This window comes from Balaenoptera borealis (genome assembly GCF_965194805.1).
Source record: "Balaenoptera borealis genome assembly, chromosome: 15".
Classification (NCBI taxonomy): Eukaryota; Metazoa; Chordata; class Mammalia; order Artiodactyla; family Balaenopteridae; genus Balaenoptera; species Balaenoptera borealis.
In genome coordinates, this window is record NC_138871.1 from 11,624,252 (window position 1) to 11,643,641 (window position 19,390).

Below are 19,390 nucleotides of genomic sequence, written 5' to 3' on the forward strand. Positions count from 1 at the left end.
ACTGAGCCTGCGCATCTGGAGCCTGTGCTCCGCAACAAGAGAGACCACGATAGTGAGAGGCCTGCGCACTGCGATGAAGAGTGGCCCCCGCTTGCCACAACTAGAGAAAGCCCTCGCACAGAAACGAAGACCCAACACAGCCATAAATAAATAAAAATAAATTTTAAAAAAAATTATTAAAAAAAAAAAAAAAAGAGAGAACACAACTGAGAGCCCAGAAATAAATCCTTACATTTAGTTCAACTGATTTTTGACAAAGGTGCCAAGGCAACTCAGTGGGGAAAGGGTAGTTTTTTAAAATGCTTGCTGGAACAATTGGATATCTATATGCAAAACAAAAATTTGGATCCTAACTCACACCATTCCCAAAAATTAACTCAAAATGAATCACAGACATAAATATAAGAGCTAAAACTATTAAAAAAAATTTAGAAGAAAACATAAAAGTGAATCTTGTGACCTTGGATTAGACAAAGAATTTTTAGATGAAACACCAAAAGCATGATCCATGACAAAAAAAACTGATACAGTGTACTACAACAAAATGAAAACGTTCATGCTTCAATAGACACTTTTTAAAAGGCAAGCACAAATTGGGACAAAAAGACAAAGCCACAGATTGAGGCAAAATATTTGCAAATTATACATCTATCTGATAAAGGATTTGTATCCAACATATATAAAGAACTCTTACAACTCAATTATAAGCTTACAACCCAATTAAAAAATGGGCAAAGATCTGAATCCACTAACAGCACATGAAAAGATGCTCAACACCATTAGTCATTAGAAAAATGCAGATTACAACTACAATGAGATTCCAGCTCACCCCTAACAGAAAAGCTATAATCAAAACAGCTGACAATAACAAGCATTGGTGAGGATGTGAAGAAACTAAATCCTCCTACATTGCTGTCTGGAATGTAAAATGATGCATCCACTTTGTAAAACAATGTGGCAGTTCTTAAAAAGTTAAACATGTATTTACTGTCAGACCCAGAAATTCCACTAAAGTAGTAACCTACTCAAGATAAATAAAAATGTATGTCCGCACAGCTAATAATAAGCTCATCCTGATTCTTCCTCCTACCAATACTTCCTTGATGTAACCTAAGGTTTTCTGTGATCTCAAGTAGTCACCTCTTGATCCCATGACCTAGAAATAAGTCATCCCTGCTTGAGGAAATGAAAAAGTACTTCAAATTAACACAGGTCCAAATCTACCCTGAATTGACAGCCACCCCACCAGCACCAAAAAGTTCCACAAAACCCACTTGTTCCTAATTGTACCACCAAAAGGGAAAAAAGTCCTTAGATGAGAAGTTCCTCAAGAGAATATTCATTTATGCATTTGGTAGCTTCGTAACATTGATTTTCTGTGATATCCCCAAGGCATATTTTGACAACGTATTAGAATTCTCATTTTCCAAAAAAAAGTATGTCCACAACACAAAGATTCACACACAAATGCTCACAGCAGAATTATTCATAATAACTAAAAATTGGAAATAACACAAATATCTATCAATTGGTGAAAGGATAAAAAAAAGTGATATATCCATACAATGGAATAATGGAGCAATTATTTTTTTAAAAAATCACTGATATATGCTAAAGCACTGATGAATCTCAAAACCATTATACTATATGAAAAGAGCCAGAAGCAAAAGACCACATGCTGGGGCTTCCCTGGTGGCGCAGTGGTTGAGAATCCACCTGCCAAGGCAGGGGACACAGGTTTGAGCCCTGGTCCGGGAAGATCCCACACGCCACGGAGCAACTAGGCCCGTGAGCCACAACTACTGAAGCCCACACACCTAGAGACCATGCTCCGCAACAGGAGAAGCCACTGCAACAAGAAGCCTGCGCACCGCAACTATAGAGAGCCCACGCGCAGCAAAGAAGACCCAACTCAGCCAAAAATAAAAAAAACAAAACAAAACCAAAAACAAAAAAAGACCACATGTTGAAATTTATATGAAATACCCAGAAAAGGCAAATCTAGAAAATTCATCAGTGGGATTGGGAAGTGACCGCAAATAGGTAAAAGGAATCTTTTGGGGGTGTCAAAAACCTTCTAAAACTAGATTTTGTGATGCTATGCAACTCTGTAAATTTACCAGATAATATTGAATTATACACTTAAAACAAGTGATATATAAATCATACCTCAATAAAGCTGTTTTTAAAAAAACTAACAAAGTAAAAGGGTCCAAAATAGTCAAGGTGCTCCTGAAGAACAACATTAGAAAAATTATCAAACTATATCAAAATCCAACAAAGCTCCAGTAATTAAGGCAGCAGAGTACTAGAGCGAAAGACAAAAGGAACAGAACAGAGACCCCAGAAATAGACCTCTGTTTGAAGGAAACTCGATATATACCAGAGGGGGCATTACAAATCAGTGGGGAAAGGGCAGTCTTTTCAGTTGAATGGTTCTGGGAGATTGGTTATCCGTATGGGGAAAAAAAAGAAAATCAAGTCCCTATAGCACACTGTTTAAAAAAAAAAAAAATCAATTAGTCTTAATTCTTCCCTTTTCCCTATACCCACAGCTGCCCTCTTTTTCGTGTCATTAAAAATTTGTTTTATTGAGGTATTATTGACATATAACATTACATTGGCTTTAGGTGTACAACATAACTCAGTATTTGTATAGATTGAGAAATGACTGTTACAATAAGACTAGTTACCACCTAACACCATACATACTTAACTTTTAGGATTTACTCTCTCAGCAACTTTCAAGTATGCTCTACAACATTACTGACTATAGTCACCATGCCGTACACTACAGCCCCATGACCTATTTATTTTATTGCTGGAAGTCTGTACCTCTTGACCCCTTTCTTCACCTGTTTCACCCACTGCCCAATCCCCATCCCCTCTGGTAACCACCACTCTCTGTTCTCTGTATCTATGATTTTGGTTTGGTTTTATTTGTCCATTTGTTTTGTTTTTTAGACATAAGTGAAATCATAACGGTATTTGTCTTTCTCTGACTTATTCTGCTTAGCATAATTCCCTCAAGGTCCCTTCAGAAAAATTTTCATGTAATTTAGCAATTCCTCCCACATGGAAAGTACAGAAAGTAGAGTATACTTTCCTACTCCCTGACTTTGGGCTTGGCTATGTGACTTACTTTGGTCAATGGGTTGTAAGTAAACGTGATGTGACACAAACAGGACCTTGCCCTCTTGTCCTTCTGCCAATGCCATGAGAAAAACATGCCCCAGCTAGCCCCTTGGTCCCAGGAGGAGAGTGAGACAAATGTAGAGCAGAATCATCCCAGTGGTTCTGCTTTATGAAGCATAACCAACCCAGCCAGAGGCAGCCTGTATCAGCCTATTCCCAGCCAATCTGCAGATGCATGGAAAAAGAAATGTGTATTTTTATATGCTACTGAGAGTCTTGTGGTTGGTTTTAAACACCATTATTGTGACAACTGTTAACTGATAGAATTTCCAAAGGATTAAAATATAAATGTAAAAAGCAAAACTACAAAAACCTAAAAAAAATTTAAGTACTTTACAGCCTCATGATAGGGAAGGATTTCTTAAGCAAGACACAAAACACAAAACCTACCATAAAGAAAAAGATTGCCAAAACAAATAATTCTGCTCACTGAAACGCCTTTAAAAAAGTGAAAAGACAGCCCACAAAATGGGAGAAGACTTGTCACACATACGTCACAAACAATTTATATATAAAAATCAATTTATAAAGGACAATCAGCCCAATAGAAACATAGGCAAAAGACATTAATGGCACTTCACCGGAGATGAAGCTCAAAAGCCAGTAAGTATAAGAAAAAATGCTGAACTTTATGAAAATAAAGCTATGCGGCACCATTTTTACACCCACCAAATTGGCCAAAACATTTAAAGTCACGACAATATAAAGCATTAGTGAGTGGGGAGCAACAGAAATTCTTTTACACAGTTGATGGCAATAAAAACTGTTATAAGTACTTCAGTAAAGATTGGTATTATCTTAAGTTTTAAGATGATACAACAATTCTATTCCTTGGTACACTCAGGACAACTCACACACATTTTCATCAGAAGACATGTAAAACAGTTATTTATAGTAACAGTTTATATTTTAAAAGTTGAAAATAACCTCAATGTCCGTCAATAGTAGAATGACTAAATAATTTGTAACATATTCATAGAATAAATGCTATACAAGAGTAAAAATGAATGACAGCTGCATGCATATACATGAATGAATCTTACAGGCATAATGCTGAGTGAAAATAGCAAGTCACCAGTAAGTATAGAATATGATACTGTTTAATATCCAAACCCAAGCAAAACTAAATATAATATTTGGTGAATCATACAGATTTGGTAAATTTACAAAGAAACAAAACAGAAGAATAAAAACACAAAAAGACAGTGACAAATCCAGAAAGGGAAGCAGGTCCATGGAGGTCCACATATGTATCTATTTATATGTATCAAATACTTTATAAGTTTTTAGTGGGGTAGGAGAGTAAAAGACTTCTATTTGAGAAATGTAAAAAGGCCTATGTCCCCATGCCAATTTCTAGAGACATTTCAGAGGGGGAAAAAAGGTTAAATCATTAATTTTACCTTTTTATGTCTCTTATTTTCATGATGACTTCTTTTCAGGATTCAAAACCTAATATGGGGGAAAAAAAATCACACAATCATTTGTATGCATTAAATTCAGGTACATCATCATACTCTTGTAATTTTCTAAAGATTCCAATAATATTCATCCTAGTAATCATCTAATAATATTTACTGTAAGGGGAACTGGAAAATGACTTTTATATTTATCATTTTTTCCACATACATTCATGCTAATAAACAACCAAATATTTGGTATAATTTCTAATTCCAGGGTAACACTTCATATTTCACAATTAAAAATATCCAGAAACAAGGACCTTTGACTTTCAAATATTTGCATATAGTCAAGGGAACTTCTGCCGCAAGAAGGAATGGTTTGGTTTTAAAAGAATCTTTTATTTTCACTTATATTTCAGTTTAATTTTGAAGAGACTAGCTCCAACTAACACATGGGAAACGAAAGAACATAAACGACTATTATTTTTCAATTATCTTTTCTTACATCTGAAAGAATATTTGAAGAAAACTTTGAAATAACTACTTAAGTATGTTTTGATGTAACCCTAAAATATTTATCAACCAATGATCCTTAACTTTCCTTCTAAGAGTATAACAGGAGTACTATTTCTCCTATTTGCTTTGTTTTCCTTTGGTTAACTTAGCCACTAAGGTTGCTAACTACACTGAAGGTTTTAAGAACATTCCAATTTACACCAGCAGTAAGTATAAATTTTCCTTTAAGCTATAAGGAAAAATATACAAATGAATTTTCTAAACTGAAGTAAATCCTTAGATTATCAGTCCTAATATAACCCATATGCTACCCTATGAGGCACTCTCCTTAAGGAACTGTGAGTGTCTTTTCAAATTCCACCCTTAGTTCAAATGTATTCTTTAAAAAAGAAAAACAAATATTAAAATTGTACTTACTTTAGCCAACAGTTCTTGTGTTTCAGCAGTCAGTGGATCATGTGAAAACTTGCAATATTCTCCCTGATAACATTTTGCTCCTGTATGGTAAAACTTGCAAGGATACTCATGTTAACCCAAATGTTAAGGAAAAGAACAACTGTAATCCAACTAAAATAATTTGTTATTAATTTAGTAACTTTATTTTTCCTACGTAAAGTTCTTTTCTACTAGTAGAAACAAATTCTCTATTTAAAATATGAAACAGTAAATTATTAACTGGGTTATAAGAAAAATCTAATTTTAGGATGATTATGAAGTTTATTGGCTATCACAGGACACTTTTTTCCTTCATATCCATTCTTAAAATAAACTACAGGTATATTTCACTGATATAAGAGAGGGATGTGTATTTTAAATACTTTGAGAAATGGGATTATTTTTAAAGCATTCTTTTGCAGTGGGGGGATTAAAGTCAATGACAATGATATGTCTTACAAATCTGGATCCTTCATATATTAGGCTTGTATAAAATAGGATCAATTTATACAGCTTCGAAATTGTTTTCTAGGAAAAATTTCTCAAGTTAGAATTTGCGATTTCTTGTATTGAATGACTGAAGGAAAACAACTTTTGTGTTGATCAAATATCCAATTACCCTAAAATGTTTATGTTCGTATTTTTACAACATGTCTAGACCATTTACACTGAAGAGTTAGGGTTATTCTTCAAATTAAGGGACAATTAACCTCTATACAGTACAGAATGTGCAGAAAACGAGTACTCCCAAACTGTGCAATTCCTGCCTCTTTTATGAAGTAAATTACATGAATATAGATTCAATTAGTGGATGTCACAGCAGAAATTCAGAGAAAGTTTTTCTGGGACCTGAATAGATCTCACGAACCTGTTACACTACCCAGGTTGAGAGGATGTGCATTTGAGAGAATTTCTAAAGACTCCTGCTTGGGGGAAAAAAAAAAAAATCTCTGTACAATTTAATCACTTCAATACTGAGTTGAGCTTGGATAATGTAATTTTGCCATGGCTAAAACACTGGTTTCACTCAAAATTTTACATTCATGTAAATGTTTATGAAAAGTAAAGTTACTGTACCTGTGATAAAGGATATTATGCAAATATAGACAGTTTTCACCTCTGGTACAATATCCTTGTACATAAAACTTACACATTTCCTTTTTCTTCTCTATCTCTGCAGCATGATCAAATTTACACTGGTCTCCCTGTGCCAAAAGAAGGAACAAGGAAAAACCATTATTCCTCATAGTTAAGTCATTACAATTCCTACTTAACTTAATGATTCTAGAAGAAAACAAAGTCTTAGAAGCAGTACAGTCTAATTCTTAACGAGCTATCATAACCACATCACATATATATATCTGCTTAAAAATCTGTCAAGTCCTTAATATTTTTAACACAAAGCATTTTAAAAAAATTATCGACTTTCCTAAACATAAAAGAATATTTCAGTAAAATTTTCTAATTGAAACTTTCCCAGAAGGAAACGGTTCTAGAATTGTACAGGTATGCTTTTGGAGTGTCTAATGGAAAGAGGAGTTGGTTTTAGTACATTTTTGCTATATCTTACATTTTAGTATATTTTTGCTTACACATTTTTTATACCTTAATACATTTCCTTTCAAGAAAATATTTACAAATTTGTTTTCCCTGGCGTTGCACCGTATGTTGGTTGATGAATCCCTGACTCATTCTCACAGGCTGCTGCTTCTCTTTAGGTTTACCATCCTTTGAAAACAAAAACAAAAAACTAAATGTGAGAAATAAAAAGTTAAATATTTTATTCCATTGTACAAAAAAATGTGTTTTTAAAATTAATTAATTATTTATTTATTTTTGGCTGCATTGGGTCTTTGTTGCTGCGTGCAGGCTTTCTCTAGTTGCGTCGAGCGGGGGCTACTCTGTATTGCAGTGCACGGGCTTCTCATTGCGGTGGCTTCGCTTGTTGCGCAGCACAGGCCCTAGGCACATGGGCTTCAGTAGTTGTGGCACACGGGCTTCAGTAGTTGTGGCACGCGGGCTTCAGCAGTTGCAGCTCACGGGCTCTAGAGCGCAGGCTCAGTAGTTGTGGCGCATGGGCTTAGTTGCTCCATGGCATGTGGGATCTTCCCAGACCAGGGATCAAACCTGTGTCCCCTGCATTGGCAGGCAGATTCTTATCCACTGCGCCACCAGGGAAGGCCGTACAAAATTATTTTAAACCACCTTTAGAAACATTAAAAAGTAACTCTTCTGAATTGGCCTGCAGGTAAGATGTGGACTTTTGTACATCAGTTGAAAAAAATGAATGTTTTGTCAGTTTCAACAGCATTCCATCACTGAACATTATGAATATTTTACTGTACCTGGCCCTTGTTTTAAAAAATTAATTAAAAAATTTTAAAAGGAAAGTACCACTACTTCTGATTAAAAAGTGAAGCCTAAGAACAAGGCTCTTTAGAACAATGGGGACAAACCTCAAAATCATAATGTAAACCGAAAGTAGTGTGATCTTTCATTTCAATGAGATGCTCACTACGTGTGATCAGAGTGTACTGATGAGCTCAAATTAACAAACATAATTAGAAATATACCCTCAAAAATGGCAATAAAGTTATGAAAACAAAAGGGGAATTTCATTTTAGGTCTTTAGAAACATAAATCACTTTTAATGTGTTAACTTGTGGTACAACTTACAGCTACTACGTACCATATACCCGCATACAGTCTTAGGAATTCAGTTAAGTACAAAGTAGGGAGCTGGCTGTATATTTATGTGATCTGCTTTGCAATAATGTCAGACTTCCACTTAGCACCATCAAAATTACGTGTCTAATAAATATGTCAGTTTTAACTCTGGGTTTTATTTTGATTATGTTATTAAATTCTAACATATATGTTTACAATTTGTTCCTCATGTAGCAGGGCTGTCAGTTTTGGCTGAATAATCATTTGAGTCAATCTAAACCAAACGCAAGGGGGGACTTCCCTTGTGGTCCAGTGGTTAAGCCTCCACGCACCCAGTGCAGGGGGCCCAGGTTGTCAGGGAACTAGAGCCCACATGCTGCAACTAAAGATCCCGCATAAAGCAACTAAGACCTGGCGCAGCCAAATAAATAAATAAATACGTAAATAAATATATATTAAAAAAACAAAACAAAACAAAGGAAAGGGAAACTGCCTGGGTCTAGCCCTACCTTGGCCCTTGTGACTACAGGCAGTTACCTAAACCCTAGGGCTTCGGATTCCTCCCTTGTAAAATAGATTTTATATAAATACATTTCAATCTATAATATTTGGTATTTCTAATATTTTACCACCCTCAACTCTTGCCTCCTGAACCAATCCTAACAAAGAAAAAGGTGGCCATCCAGCTTAGAAGCCCTCAGAAAAGCAGAGTCCACAGGAGTCACTTATTGTTCTACCGTGATTACATCTGCAGACCAAGGAAGAGGAACTTCTACAAAGCAAAATCAAAATTCCAGGAGGGTAGGGAGTGTCTGATAAGGTCAAAGCTCAAAAATATTCATTTTTAATTTCCAGAGGGAGTCAAAAACCAACAGACCAGGGACTTTAATAGTAGAAACTCTGGGGCTTCCCTGGTGGCGCAGGGGTTGAGAATCTGCCTGCTGATGCAGGGGACACGGGTTCGAGCCCTGGTCTGGGGGGATCCCGCATGCCACGGAGCAACTGGGCCCGTGAGCCACAATTACTGAGCCTGCGCGTCTGGAGCCTGTGCTCCACAGCAGAGAGGCCGCGACAGTGAGAGGCCCGCGCACCGCAATGAAGAGTGGCCCTCACTTGCCGCAACTAGAGAAAGCCCTCGCACAGAAACGAAGACCCAACACACCCATAAATAAATAAATAAATAGATAGATAGCCAGACCCTTAGCTCTGAAAAAAAAAAAAAAAAGAGTAGAAATTCTGTAAGACTCTGTAGCCTTTGGAATGCCCTCATGGCTATCTTATATTCTCCCTGCCTCCCAAATCTGTTTTTGCACAGCCCTCAGAAATCAGGGGGCTTGTGTGCGTGTATACAGGGGCAACAGGTACGACACTAAGGCTTGAGTGGGCGCTGGCAGGTAACGAGTGTGAGGGAAGGCAGCCCAACAGTGAGAAAGAAGAACCCACGGAGCCCACTGGAGGTAAGAGGAGATCCCATTGGGGTGCAAGATAAAAATCCAAGGGCAGGCAGTGTCCTCCAACAGGCATATATTCTCATACCTGTTCCTGTGAGCCATTGTTCCTCAGGGAAGTGTTTGATCCTTTGTCTCCAGTGCCAGGCCATTTTCGCTTCATTTTCTTCTGTTTACCATTCTTGTGAACAGCTTTAAGGTTTTTATTTTTATTTTTTTGTTTAACAGCTAAAAGCAAGAAAGTTAAATTTAAAGATGATATAAAAGTACAAAAGCAGTTTACTCTTAAGAAGTATATTCTATAATAATCCAGGAAAACTTCTCCACTGCTCAAAGAGTAATAACTAGGATGATGCCGATCTGTCTTTCTAGAAGCTCTTGGATTAATACATTCCGGATCCCAAATTAATTCTTTGTGAAAATATATAAGGTATTATTGGGGAAAAAAACAAGATAATTCATGAAATCAATCTTGCTAGCCATCAGCCAGATCCTTTTGAAGTGTTCAGAGTACAATGGATCTAAGTAGGAACTGCTATAGCACTGTAACAGTAAAACCTTCAAATGTTTTAAATGAACTCATATATGGCTGTCAGATTACTCACTGAAAACATTTTATATATATGAAGTTTATCTATAGATCCATTTTAAATAGAAGAACATTTAAAGAGGGGAAAAAAAATAAAATGAGAAGATTAAGAATTTCATTTACAATTGTCATTTATTCTCATATCTGTGGCTTAATTTCATTTTAGTAATCTAAAAGAATATATTTCTGAGTTTAGTCTGATACACTACCATCCCAGACATTAATTAAACCCATCCTTCTTTAGAGGACAGCAAACAGGTATTTCCTGTCCTTCACACAAGCTGAGGCCAGGGATTTAGCATTCTCCCTTTCAAAGTAGTCATGTCCTTTGAAAACCCTCCTGCACTCTCCGCTCCTCCCGCAAACTGAGCGTTTGTACACCAAGTGACCAGCTCACATCTGGTGTAAAGATCCAGGAAAAGTGATCTTATCATGAGATAAAATGCAAGCGAACCCCTCCCCTCCATCCATATATGGACAAATGTGACTGCTTCTCTAGATAACTTTAAATGATAAAATAATTGGACTCTTACCTTTACCTTTCTGGGTATCCTTTGCTCCCTCTTTCTTCACAGATTCTTCAGGAAGCGATAAGGATTGAGTAACATTTGCCATCTCTTTAGCTTGTATATATTGTTGAAGCTCTTTAGCAAAATTATCTTCTGATTCCTGACTGCAGATATCATTATCACTATATACATCATAGTCCTTACTTCTTGATTTTCTACGTTGCAAATTCTTCCGTGATGTAGAGTTTCCAAAGTGCCTAAACTAAGTGAAAATTAACATTTTCAATTTTTAAAACCCAGCATGATTCAAAACAATCTGGTTACAAACAAAACAATCTGGTTATAAAGAAGAAGCAAAGACTGGCCATGAATTGATCATTGTTGAGGTTGGGAGATGGGTACACAGGGGTTTCATATGCTATTCTTTGCGTTCTTATGTATATGAAATTTTCCAGAATTAAAAAAAAAAAAAAAATATATATATATATCCTTAAAGATGGTTTGAGGGAAGATTCTGAATTTGTACACTGTGTATACTTTACTGAATTGAAAGACTAAAGCCGTGGGGGGGTGGGATGAATTGGGAGATTGGGATTGACATATATACACTAATCTGTATAAAATAGATAACTAATGAGAACCTGCTGCATAGCACAGGGAACTCCACTTTGTTGTACGGTAGAAACTAACACAACATTGTAAAACAACTATACCCCAATAAAAGAAAAAAAGAAACGAAAAAAGAAAGACTAAAGCCCCATATCTTAATTATTTGATGCAAAGGAACTACAGAATTATAGTTCACATTTTATCTCTCCCTTTGCATAGACTATACTTTTAAACGGTTTAATTCAATAGCTCGTCATTTCATAAAAGAACAAGTACACGTAATGGCCCAATTGAAAATCCGCTATACTAAGTAAGATACATCACAGATACCAAAGCCTATTTTTTCCCTATAACTCACAGCACTGGTGGCACAGGATGTGGCAGCAATGATGAGAAGTAAGGAAGAACTGCCCCATTCTCTGTAATTAAGTTAATTTTACTTTCAGAAATAGGCTTCTAACTCTGTTGTTGGAGCTGCCCCAAGGTGACAGCTACAAACACAGGCATCCACTGGAACAGGAACTCAGGTACGGCAGCTGACCCTGAAACAGCCCGAGGTGATCAAAGCAGACAACTTAAAGCACTTTGCATATAAAAATTTCCAAGTACTGGTTACACAGGTGTCTATACTTGGTGACACAGGTGTATCAAGCTGTATAACTACAACCAGTACATTTCAATTAAAAAGTTTATTTTTAAAAAGCCCAACTGCCAAAGGGCTCCTATTCTGATCTCAGGAAGAGATGATATGTCTATCATTAAATTGGCCAATTACCCTGCTCCAGAGCTTTTGGGCCTGGTCTCATCCACCCTCACATAACTGATGAAGGCAGCAAAGGAGAATCACAAAATATATTAGGTGGTCCAGTTTAACGGTTTACCTTTGATGGTTAACTTCCAAGCTAGGAGCTGCACCACTGGAGGGTTGACTGTGGCCTAGAAAATGAATTTGCCCCCTGATTAAAGAATCCGAACAAGCTGAGAACGTTGCCTAAACTGACAAGGGCGTCACTGTACATCTTATCTTCATTACACCAGACAAGACTACCAACCAATCCAATCTTCAAGCCTCCCAGTTTCTCATCGCCGAGTCCTCAAGAAAAGAGCACCCTTTTCCAACATACCATAGAACAAACTTGTAAACAGCTTCGGGTCAGGGGTTAGGCCTGGCCTCCTGCTTTTATAAATAACATTTTGCTGGAAGAGTCACACTCATTCATTCATTTATCTATGGCTGCTTAGCTGTGACAGAGACGATATGGCTCACAAAGTCAAACAGATGCACTTATCTGGTCCTTTATGAAAAAGTTGGCTGACTCCTGCGATAATTATTATGTTTACCTTGGTTCTGGCCTTTAATTTTATTTAGTAGGCACAGGGAGAACAAAAAAATCATTCAATATGCAACAGTTCACAAGAAGTTTAGCTCAATTAAACGTGAGATTCTATTCAGTGCATCTGAATCAAAATATTATGAGGATCCAAATGAGTGATTACGTGTTCTCCCTCCCCCGCACAAGATGCGGAAGCCTACTGAAGCAGACCCCTTTTACTACAGGTAGTAACAAAACTGACTTATTTGTATTAAATGAAGAGATGAGATGACTTGGCAACATTATAAAACCAGGAAAATCATCAACTATGTTGTTTTACTATAAAGAAGTATTCCTAATTGATATGATTCTTTTCAGAGGGCAACAAAATACACAAGATACAAATGATTGCTTAAATACTTTTCTTCATGCAGCTAACTATAAACTCATTGCTTTGATGTCTGTTGTTCTCTATATAATTTGGAAAATATAAGAACACGATATTACAACTTTTTTATGTTTTATAAAGGAGTCTACATAAAGTATTTTTCTTCTTTTTTAAGTAAAAGATTTTCTTGCATTTGATTCAGGATAGTATATAGCACTCATATGGCCTCCTGAAATTCCACAGAAATAAAAGTACAGAAATATAAAAATTAATAGTCCTAAAATAGCGTGTGTATAGGAGACGGGGAATGAAGTACACTCATTAGGAATAAAGAAAAGTTCAACAAATTCCTGGCAAATTTTTGATAAACAAAAAGCAAGTTATAATTTGGAGGCTGGGCTTAGGGTGCAGTGTGAGAAATAGGGCTATAAATGAGAATGAATTAAAATTCTACATAAAAACAAACAAAGCTATTGTAACAAATTATCTCTGCCCACCCACCCCCAACCCAGAATACAATCAAACAAAAATTTACCCTGGGCAGGGGACTTCCCTGGTGGCGCAGTGGTTAAGAACCTGCCTGCTGGGCTTCCCTGGTGGCACAGTGGTTGAGAATCTGCCTGCCAATGCAGGGGACAAGGGTTCGAGCCCTGGTCCGGGAAGATCTCACGTGCCGCGGAGCAACTAGGCCCGTGCTCCACAACTACTGAGCCTGCGAGCCACAACTACTGAGCCCACGTGCCACAACTACTGAGCTCGCGTGCCTACAGCCCGTGCTCCGCAGCAAGAGAAGCCACCGCGATGAGAAGTCCGTGCACCGCAACGAAGAGCAGCCCCCGCTCGCCGCAACTAGAGAAAGCCCACACGCAGCAACAAAGACCCAATGCAGCCATAAATAAATTTTAAAACTTTATTAAAAAAAAAAAAAAATTTACCCTGGGCAAAAAGAGAGCTATTCGCTAAAGAAATGTATTAAAATGTCTGATGAACGCCAAGTCTTCTTGTATGGGTACTAAGACCCCAGAGTGAAGTCCTCCATATTCTGACATTTGGGAGCAACTCCCACCAGAAAAACACTCTATCCACTCACCCTATATCAGGGTTCTTAACCTGCTGTCCAGAGATGGCCCCACCCCGCCCTGCCCATGGCCAAGGGTCTACAAACAGAATTCAATGAACTTGGATAGTAATAAAAATCACACATTATTTTCATCAACCTCTAAATTGACATTTGGCATTTTCTTCTGTTTTGAACACCAGCAACAAACCACAGTAGCATTAGCAGCAGCTGCGACTGTCACCACTAGAAATCACAGGCACTTTCATATATTACAGTTATTGCAGACCTCAAAATATCTTTTATATTCATCACTATGTCAAAATTACAATAATTAGACCTAACGCTGGATCTTACTATTTAGTGCATTTATAAAGAGCATATTACTCTTACCACATTTGTTCTTTAATATATTGATAACTGTGTTTCAATAAGATCAATTTCCATTATAATCCAACATATTTTATACACTTAAAAACATTATTATGAGGAGGGGCCCATGGGCTTCACCAGACTGCCAAAGGGGGTGCATGGCACAAAGAAGGTTAAGAACTACTATGCTGCTGGAAACCTACAGATGCACACAGCCCACTCACGTACTGAATGCCCGAGCAGGCTTCCCATTTAGAAGAAAGGCCTATGGAGACATAGACCTACCAACAGACCAGCAAAGAACATCCATCAGCTCTCCAGGCCTTTCTTCAATCAAGAGACATAAAGAAAAACAAAAGCAAGTGATGAAATCTAGAGCAGTGGTCATTAAAATATAACCAAGGGCCAAATCTATCCTGCCACCTGTTTTTGTAATGGTCAGGAAGCTAAGAATGGTCTTTACGTTTTTTAAATGGTTGGGGGAAAAAAAATGAAATAACATTTCATGAGACATGAGAATTATATACAATTCTAATTTCGGCATCCATAAAGTTTTATCAGAATACAGCCATGCTCATTCATTTACGTATTACACTGGCTGCTTTCACAGAGCTGAGCAGATGCAAAAGAGACCATAAGTGGCTGTGGCTCTCTCATCACTTTACACTCATGCTCAGCATACCATGAATTTCAGTGACAGGTATAACTTTTTTTTTTTAAATAAATTTATTTATTTATTTATTTATTTATTTTATTTTGGCTGCGTTGGGTCTTTGTTGCTGCGCGCAGGCTTTCTCTAGTTGCTGCGAGCAGGGGCTACTCTTTGTTGCGGTGCGTGGGCTTCTCATTGCGGTGGCTTCTCTTGTTGTGGACCACGGGCTCTAGGCATGCGGGCTTCAGGAGTTGTGGCTCGCGGGCTCTAGAGCACAGGCTCAGTAGTTGTGGCGCACAGGCTTAGTTGCTCCACGGCATGTGGGATATTCCCGGACCAGGGCTCGAACCCGTGTCCCCTGCAATGGCAGGCGGATTCTTAACCACTGCGCCACCAGTGAAGCCCTGACAGTTATAACTTGACAGCATGTTGAATAGGTCACATATCACCAAGTCATGATACTTTTTTGTTTCATTACCAGTGCACACCCACCATGTCAAAACATGAAAAGTAGACTTTGAATACCATGCATTTAAGACACAGTAAAGTGTGGATTATTTTAGTGTCAAATTAGGTGGCAAAGCATTACGGTTATTATACAATGATACTACAGCAGTGCTGAAGGAACACAATATATGTTGACATTATTGACAATATTAAGCATTCATCACAATAATCCCAACTCATAGGAAAGCCATGGTGAGAAAAATTAGAAAATTTAAGCAAAATATCTCATCACAAAAATCAAAAATGAAAATGAGGCTGCAATCAAAGTAAGTTTCTGAGTGGTTCATTTGTTAGCCAAAGAAAGCTGATGGTGAGTTAATTAAATCATGTTTGATTGCAGCGACTGAAGAACTGTCCAGAGAAAAAGTTGTTTAAGAAAACTGGCCTTTTGGCAACAAGTTTCTCAAAGACGTGAGGAAACTGGGAGAAACTCTGACAACTAAAAAAATAAGACAAATGATATCAAGTGGTTTTCCTTGGCTCTTGATGAGTTGACAGATGTTACTGACATCGCTCATATCACTGTGCTATCCAAAGTTAAAACAAGAAGCAAGATCTCCATTCTCATGCAAATTTGCAGTAGATTTATCTCCCAGGCCCAAACTACAGTTCCAGCAGTGTTTTTCAGATTTTAGTGTATATGCAAACGAAATCGCTATTTCAAAATCTATTTAACTGTGCAACTGAGGAGTTATCACCTAACCTTCAATTGGAAGTAATTAATCTGCAATGTAATGACATGCTAAAAGACAAGTCTCAAGAGAAAAATCTAATGAAGTTTTAAAAATGCCTTCCAAGCAATGAACATACTCAATAACAATCATGCTGGTGAACTGATAAGAGTTTTCTGCAGTACCTGCAGTAAAAACACATCTTTAAAGATGAAACGTATAGAGTCTAATTACAGATCAGCACTAACAGATGAATCTTTGCAATCCATTTTGATAGGGAACACTAACTTTGAACTCCAGTTAAACAAATTATTATCCCCAAAAGAAGAATCCCCTCATTCTCACTAGTAAACCTGTACAACAAAAAACTCAATTATTATTATATGTTAAATTTTGTCAATAAAAATGCTGTGGAAATTTGTTTTCTCCCACTTGTTATATCAGTAGCTACATTCTACCCTCAATTTTGCTTTTGGCTTGCAAAGCCTATCCTTTACAGAAAATATTTACTGACTCCCAATCTAGAGAATAAAACAAAAAAGCAGGAGAAAGAGAAAACCTGATCCAGAAGAAGCAAATACAATTCAAGGAAAAGAAAAGAGCACAAAAATTTTTAAATAAATACACAAAGGTATCAAGATGGTATTATATTTTTTAAAAATGCTAGAAAGCTATAACAAAACAGAACAAGAAAGAGCTCTTGATAATTATGATTTATGAAATGAAGATAAACAGAAATAGAGGAAATGTCTTAGAATATAAAGAAAAAAGGCAAAGAGAATAAAAATAAAAGATATTCCTTGTACATGAAGGGTATGAGTAAACAGTCTCACCAAACACTTAAGCACAATGAATGAAAAAAGATTCACAGTCTCTAACAACACCAAGAATAAAGAGAAGACTCTAAAAGCTTCCAGGGAGAACAGGATACTTAACAAAGTAACTAGAATTAGATTGCCAAGACTTCACACTAGCAACACTGGACAGTAGAAGAAAACAGGGCAATAAGCTCAAGGCTAATTCTATTTCAGCCAAATTACCTATCAGCTACGAGAATAAAGTCAAGATATTTTCAGAAATGTTACAAGAACTCAGAAGTTTAATTCCATGCATTCCTATGTAAAAATGTATGCCAGCTAAATGAGAAAACAAGTTAGAAAATGGTGCTTAAAAAAAAAGAAAAAGGAAAGGATGTAATTCACAATAGCCTCATCAGACACCTAGCAATAAATCTAACAAAAGGTATATAAGATGGAAGACATGTACAAAGAAAATTATAAAACACTACTGAGATAAATTAAAGAGGAGTTAAAGACTGGACTATCCGATATTCTAAAGGTGTCAATTCTCTCCCAAATGACCTACAGATTCAATGCATTCCAAAGTGAAAATCCCAACAGGATTTTTTGTGGAACTTGACAAACTCTTTCTAAAGTTTATATGGCAATGCAAAGGGCTAAGAATAGCTGATACAGTTAAAGAAGGAAAACAACGTGAGAGGACCTGCTTATTTGATATCCAAACTTATTATAATAAAACTGTAATAATCAACACAGTGAGGTCTTGGGGGAAGGGACAGACAAATAAACCAGCAGACGAGAAGAGAGAGTCCAGAAACGGACCCATCCGAACACAAACACTTGAATTTTGACAACAGTGACACTGCAGACTCATGGGGGAAAAGAAAGTGTTTTCCCCCCAATGAATGGTGCTGGAACAATTGGGTATGATAATGAAAAAAAAGTAAAACGAAATTTGTCCCCTATACCTCATAGTATACACAAAAATCAATTCTGGGTGATTATAAACATAAATGGGAAAGAAAAACAACAAAACTTTTAGAAGACACTGTAGGGAAATATTTTTATTACCTCAGAATATTTAAATAAAACATATAAAACATTAACTATAAAGGAACAGATTAATAAACTTGAATACATTAAAATTATAAACCTTTTATCAAAAACTGCCATTGACTGGAAAGAAAGCCGCAAAATGAGCAGATACTTGCAACACATAATCCACAAAGAAGGGGAAAAAATCCCCTATATCCAGAATAAAGAAAAAAATGAAAAAAAGACTTAAAGTGGCACACAAAAGAGGCAAATCCAAGTTGGACAAACATGAAAAGATGCTCAACAGTAATCAAGAAAATGCAAACTAAATGACAATGAAGATATCTCACCAGATGGCAGAAAATAAGAAAGGTAACAAATATCAAGTGAGCAGCAGTAGAAATACAGCCTCTCATACGCTGCCTTTGGGAATAAAAATCAGTAGAACCACTCTGGAATACAGTTTGGCATCATGGTAAAGGGAAAGATGCTTGTACTCTCAGACCCAGCAGCTCCACTCCTAGGTAAATGGAGAGTAGATGTGCAGCAGGATACAAGTAAGAGACGTAGCAGCATTGCCCATAACCCCCAAAACCGGACATGAGACCAAATGTCTACCGACACCAGAACCTAGTATATTCAAATAATGGAATGCTATGCAGCTAAGAAAATGAACAAATCAGCATACGCCACTTGTGTATACTATGTATATACTACATGTATATGTCGTGTATACTATGAATCTTATAAATAGAACGGTGAGAAAAAGAAGACAGCAAAGAGCACATACGACACTATTCTATTTCTATAAAGTGCAAAAACAGGCAAGAGAAAACTGTATTCTGAAGGGTGACAGCGTTAGTAGTAAAACTGTAAAGAACAAGGAAGTGATTAGTACACCAGTCCGGATAGTAGTTACCTCCAGGAGGAGAAAAGGGAATGCAACTGAAAAAGGAGGCATCAGAGGCACTGTGGGTAAAGCTTTCTTGACTTGCATAGTGTTTACTTGGGTGTTCTCTTTTTAATTAGCTGTGATACTATACATTTATGTTTTACACACTCATAAGTAAAGAGCCTGGCCTGGAGTAAGCCTACTTAGAAATAATCTAGGTATCCATCTTCTCACAGTATTGTTTCTGGGAAACTCCTTAAGATAATCATAGAAGGTTGTACCTGCCCATCTCCTGTATGGTGTTACACATGGACTGGGGAACTTTAAGTGGG

The 19,390-nt window shown here is 36.9% G+C and overlaps 1 protein-coding gene across 7 annotated transcripts in view; it reads right to left on the reverse strand.

Annotated features, from left to right (window-relative positions):
• ZC3H8 (zinc finger CCCH-type containing 8) overlaps positions 1 to 19,390 on the reverse strand; it is a 198,893-nt gene that overhangs the window by 175,212 nt on the left and 4,291 nt on the right. For 3 of the 7 annotated variants that reach the window (XM_082357882.1, XM_082357881.1, XM_082357880.1), the window contains exons 3-8: positions 10,787 to 11,024; positions 9,753 to 9,892; positions 7,155 to 7,277; positions 6,641 to 6,754; positions 5,532 to 5,639; positions 4,599 to 4,647 (exon numbers count right to left, since the gene is read on the reverse strand). In XM_082357882.1, coding sequence (XP_082214008.1) covers positions 4,618 to 4,647; positions 5,532 to 5,639; positions 6,641 to 6,754; positions 7,155 to 7,277; positions 9,753 to 9,892; positions 10,787 to 11,024 — 753 coding nt within the window. In that variant the 3' untranslated portion in view covers positions 4,599 to 4,617. Of the gene's footprint in view, positions 1 to 4,598; positions 4,648 to 5,531; positions 5,640 to 6,640; positions 6,755 to 7,154; positions 7,278 to 9,752; positions 9,893 to 10,786; positions 11,025 to 11,070; positions 11,914 to 12,252; positions 12,308 to 19,390 lie in introns of those variants that run through there. The other 4 variants (XM_082357884.1, XM_082357883.1, XM_082357885.1 and 1 more) reach the window with 4 other exon arrangements.